We start from the raw sequence: 5,816 nt of genomic DNA on the forward strand, positions 1-5,816 counted from the left end.
TGCAGTATGATAACTAGATAATAATGAAGTATGATAAAATTATGATAATTGTATGATAATCTATATAAAAAATAAATTATAGAATGATTTATGATAATTAGATGATAACGGAGTAAAATCATAAATATTTTAATAGATTTATTATTGGACGTCGTTGTTATAGATTAATTTCAGAGTTCGTGTTTGTGAAGTTCGTGAAGATGATCTTTCCGTCGTTTTTTGATATTTATATCTATACCGGCGTAAATCATTGGATTGGAACAATATATTTTTAAGTTATTTTGTACCACCAAAAATGTAAAATTCAGAAAAAGTCGGGCTTACAAAAAAAGAGACTTGTCCCCGGGGAGAAAAGGGCTAAAAAAATGGGATCGGCGTGGGAAACTCTTCCGCCGGTTCTGGAGCCAGCGGATTCAGAACGAGCTTCTAATATAGGAGTCGGAGCAGGAAGACGAGTTCATTTAATTATTTTTGATTTTGGATTTTAATATAGAAGTTCTTGTAAAAATTTAACATCATAAATAATTTTGTGGTTTGAATTTTTCGTAAAAAATATCCAATTTTGTTAGTAAAATCAGCCAAAAGACTTAAATGATACAAACAAAGTATTTAATCCCTCAATTTATCTTCAATTCAAATTAGTCTAGTAAATGAAAATATGAAAATTATATTTTGTTCATATAATGTTCTATATTTGAACTGAAATAAGTAGAGAGATTAATATTTATTTTATTTATATCCATTAAATGTATTTCAGTAAAAGATATATTATTGATCATAGAAGTTGAATAACTTTTGCTAAAAATTATAGTATATAATTTTTTGTTATATAAAAATGTATACAAATTTTTTAAATCAAAAATTAGAAATCACATGAATCTCTCTTGCAATTATGCTCGGGCCTAAGCCTGGAAAATAGTTATATTTTTAGTTAAAGGGCAAGATGAGTCAAATGAAGCAGGCCCGCAGTAAGACACTGGCATATGATATGAGGGAGCTCGAACTATATAGGCCCAGGTAATTAACAAGTCTAGCCCAATATCACAGCTTCTTATACTTATTCTCAATTTTAGATAAAAATTGAGTTAATTTAATATAAAATCACTACCTTTACACGTTTTTTCATTTTAATCAAATTTTTTAAAAGGTGTCATATAAATTTATCATATTTCTTTTATTTTTACAAATCTAATCACCGATGAAAAAATCTGGTGTTTTTCTTCTCTAGATGTCCTAATCTAAATAGTCCTAATTAAATCACAAAATATATTCCTCTTCCTCTTTTCTTGTCGATTCCGGTTGTCGATTCAACAAAAATATAATTTTTATATCGGTTATATATTTGTAAAAAAAATGAAAGATGGTAAATTCATAGGTTAATTACATATAAAATCATGATATTTACACCAAGTTTTAAAAATAACATGACTTTTAAAATGTGTCAATCACAGACACCACCTTTTATTTATTTTTTCAAATATAACATCGGCAATTTTTAGAGGCATTTTTGCTGAAGTGGCTTGACACGTGGCAAACTCATCGGGTGTCCAAGTCAGCAAAATTTCACCAAAAAATGTGTCCGTGATGAAATTGAAAAGAAATAAAAGGTGGTGTCTGTGATTGACACGTTTTAAAAATCATATTATTTTTAAAACTTGGTACAAATTTTATGATTTTATATGTAATTAACCCTAAATTTAAATGACACCTTTTAAAAGACACGATTAAAATAAAAAAACGTATAAATATGGTGATTTTATATGTAATTAACCCATATAAATTCTACCTTCAAAATTATACGGACTTCATCCACCACAAAACATTTCTCAACATCATTTTATAAATTTTAGTTAATTAAGATTAATATTAATCTATTACGATGATTCATAAATTAAAAAAAAATCATACCATATCAAGGGTGCAACAAATTAAACTTTATCCAATTTTTTTGCCACAATTTTTTTTTATTAGAGATAGATTTATTCTATGTTAGTTGTTTTTTTTTGTCAACTCTATGTTAGTTGTTAGCGGGAGTTAACAGGAATTAATTAATAGTATTATGTATTTTTTAAACATGCAAACCACGGCTTGGAAGAGTCGGGGTTCGACCCCCGACCTCATGCACAAGGTGAAGAGACTTGCCATTAGGCCTTGCCACAATTAAACACCCAAACTTTGAAAACATTTCATAATAAACCCTCCGTCCATTGTCGTTCTCATCCCGTAGCGGACAAGTGACATGGGAAATTTTGGGCCCACTATTACATGCTGACCAAGTAAGAAATTGAAAGTAATAGGTATAAACTTCTTTCCTAAATTTTTTATTTTCTAACACTTGCAGTTTCTCTTGGAAAAGCAAATCCTAACAAATCCAATCGAATATCCAAAATTCTTTAACTTGTCTTATCAGCCTTTTTAACTTCTGTATGTCATCAACGACCGCGACTAACTTTGATAAAAATCAACAATGTTTACATGGGACGAGTGCCCGGCTTCGTTATGCTTGAAAGGGGTTGTACCCGGGGAGAAAATTTTAGGGTTGTCCGCAATATAAATAAGGTTTTTGATTTTTCTCTAATTTGAAGTAATATGATTTTGGGCTTGTACTATTTTCTTAATTGGGCTATATTTGTATAGAACCTCGGAAATTGCAAGTCATTTATATGGTATGATCTTCCCTGTCTGATCGTGGAAGAGTCGTGATAGACAAACTCCTAAATGACAATGCAGTGATGGCTTGACGTTTGTGATTTTTTTAGGTAGTACGGACACTTCATTCAATCGACGTTTCCCGTTTCGGAAACGTTTCGGACACTTGACGTTTTGGACACGACTTCATTTTTTTTTTTGTTAAATGATGATTTAATTAGCACATCCACAAGGAGATGGATGGCAAAAAGCCCTTAAAAAGATTACAAACTAATAGAATTGTTACAGAAATAGTCAAGACTTCTAAAAACATCATTACCCGAGTAACTAAAACCTTTATTGTGAGATTTGTAAAACTCCACTGCCTTGCAAATGCTGCTGTAAACAAGAGACTTGAAATCCAATAACTCGTCCTGAAAAAGCTTCCTGTTCCTCGCCTTCCAAAACTCCCAGATGGTGAAGAACCAAATCAGTTGCCAAAGAGAACGATATTTCTTTTTAACAATAAAGTACCATTGAAAAAAGAAATCGTCAAGAGAAGCAGGAACTACCCAAGCAATATTAGCTAATTCCAAAATGAAAGACCAAGCACTCCAAGCATACTGACAATGAAGAATGATATGCATACTAGTCTCCTCTAGTAAGCATAAAGAGCAAAGTGATTGATTCCGCGATAACATCCCAATCCTTAATAAATTAGCTTTTGAAGAAATACGATCTCTAGCAAGAAGCCAAAAGAAGAATTGAATTCGAGGGGGAATTGCGGTCTTCCACACTCGACCCATGAGATCAGCCCGACTATGAACAATAGCCAACGAAGACCCCATCTGTTTTCTGAACCCCGACGGTGTGAACAGTTCAGAATTTACCCACATAAAACGATCCGGCCTTGGGTAGCAGCGCATCGACTCCAACAGCTGCAGAAGATCGTCAAAAAGCTGCTGCTCCCCAATTCTTAACCTTCTCTTCCACACAAACTTAGAGCTGCTAAAGCAATTAAGATCCAAATCAAACATGCAAAAGACCAAGTCATGTTGATTTCTGGAAATAACATAAAGGCCACTAAAACGATTCATCAACAGATCTTCACCAACCCAACAATCTTGCCAAAATCTAATTCTATTCCCACAACCCAACTTAACTGAAATAGAATTCTTAAAACAATTCCAAACCAAATGATTCTTAACACAAGCTGAATAAATGCCCTTCCACAAATGAGATAACTTCGAAAATTTTACTACTTCTTGTTGGAAAGATATTGAATTTAAAAATTAAAAAAAGAAAAAGTGCCTTGTAACTTGAAATGAGAAGATAGAGAGTTTTGTGGTTTTCCCACATTGCTTAGGAGAACTCAATACATTGGGTTTATAAATTTGGTTTTTCTCATATGGGTTTGGGCCCCAAGGGGTACCCAATTTTGTGAACGGGCTAGGAGTTACATCCTACCCGATTTACCACGCGCGCCGTCCGTCCGGTCGGCCGGCCTGGTCTGGGTTGGGTGGTTCGGTTCGGCTAGCACTTTATTTTTTGCATACAAAAGTATTAATAATTTTTATTCAATTCTTTTGTAACTGTTATGACTCTCTGATTACCTCTCCACTCCATCTGACTGTTGCTGTTTTCCTTCATTAATCAGAAATCATTTTCTGTATTAATTATTTACACAGCAGCTATATTTTCTTAGCCTATAAATACTGGCTTCTCTTTTCATTTGAGAACACACAGAAACACAGAGCAATACAAAGAAAGTGTTTTAGAGCTGATTTCACAGTGCAGTGTGATCAGTATTTCCGGCTGTTTTATCCTAGGGGCGCCGCGGTTGATAGTCAGCTTTGCACCACCGAGCTGTGCTGCGAAACGTCTAAAAGAGAGCGACCTAGTCCGCGACTCAGCCTCATCATATTCAGTTTTACAGCAATTGTTTCAACAATTTTTAGACGTGTCCCTTTACAATTGCTGCCATGAATACCGATGAGGTTGCTGCCTACGGTTCTTCTACTATTGATGCCAACAAACCATTCCGGTTTGAAGGCTTGCATTTCAAAAGGTGGAAACAGAAGACTGAATTTTTCCTAACCATCAAGAAGGTGGTTTCTGTTTTGACAATGGCAATACCTGTCGTTGATGAAACTGCCGAGGAAGAAGAAAAGGAAAAACAGAACGGTGAACTTCAACAGTGGATGACTAATGATTACTTGTGCAAGAATTTTATTCGCAATGCACTAAGTGATGATCTCTATGATTACTACAATGATGGAAAGACTGCAAAGGAAACTTGGGAGGCGCTGCAAAAGAAATATGATACCGAGGAGGCGGGGACTAAAAAATATGCAGTCAGCCGCTACCTCAAATATCAAATGACTGATGAAAAATCTGTCGAGGCGCAATCCCATGAATTGCAGAAAATAGCTCATGAGATCATCTCCGAAGGTATGGTTCTTGATGAACAATTTCAAGTTGCTGTTTTAATTGACAAATTACCTCCTTCGTGGAGGGACTTTAAGAATTCTCTCAGGCACAAAACAAAAGAGTTCTCGCTGGAAAGCTTGATCACTCGTCTTCGGATTGAGGAAGAGGCGAGAAAACAAGATCTAAAAGATGAAGTGCTGGTTGTTTCTAACAACACAAGGAAGTTTAGTTCGATGAGTCTGAAGCCTAATGGCAAGAATTTTAAGAATCAGAATCGCAACTCGAACCAAAACCAATATGTGAATCGCAACAAAGCGAACCAGAATGGTAATCCTTCAAGGAACCATATTGTGAAACAGGCACCACCTGTTAAGAATGACCTGCCACCATTTCTATGCTTTAACTGTGGAAAACCGGGTCATATGGCACGCAAGTGTCGGAACAAGCCAAGTACTGCTCCACAGGCTAACTTGACTGAAGAGCCTTTTACGGCTATGATAACAGAAATGATGGCTGAGATCAACCTTGTTGGTGGATCAAGTGGTTGGTGGGTAGACACGGGCGCTAATCGCCATGTTTGCCACGATCGTGCTATGTTCAAAACATACACTGCCGTGGACGATAAGAAAGTATTACTGGGTGATACTCACACCACTACTGTCGCTGGAATTGGAAGTGTTGAACTGAAATTTACTTCAGGAAAAACACTAATCTTGAAGGATGTGATGCACACTCCTATGATGAGGAAGAACTTGGTG

At 35.3% G+C, this 5,816-nt stretch overlaps 1 protein-coding gene across 1 annotated transcript; it reads right to left on the reverse strand.

Moving 5' to 3' along the window:
- Positions 1–2,912: 2,912 nt before the first annotated feature.
- Positions 2,913–4,278, reverse strand: LOC126656754 (uncharacterized). Its single transcript, XM_050351393.1, has 2 exons — positions 4,242–4,278; positions 2,913–3,790 (listed from the first exon to the last, which is right to left on the reverse strand). Exons 1-2 carry the CDS (start codon positions 4,276–4,278, stop codon positions 2,913–2,915), a joined length of 915 nt encoding a protein of 304 aa, XP_050207350.1.
- Between the last annotated feature and the right edge of the window lie 1,538 nt (positions 4,279–5,816).

Source organism: Mercurialis annua, linkage group LG1-X (assembly GCF_937616625.2).
Source record: "Mercurialis annua linkage group LG1-X, ddMerAnnu1.2, whole genome shotgun sequence".
Lineage (NCBI taxonomy): Eukaryota > Viridiplantae > Streptophyta > Magnoliopsida > Malpighiales > Euphorbiaceae > Mercurialis > Mercurialis annua.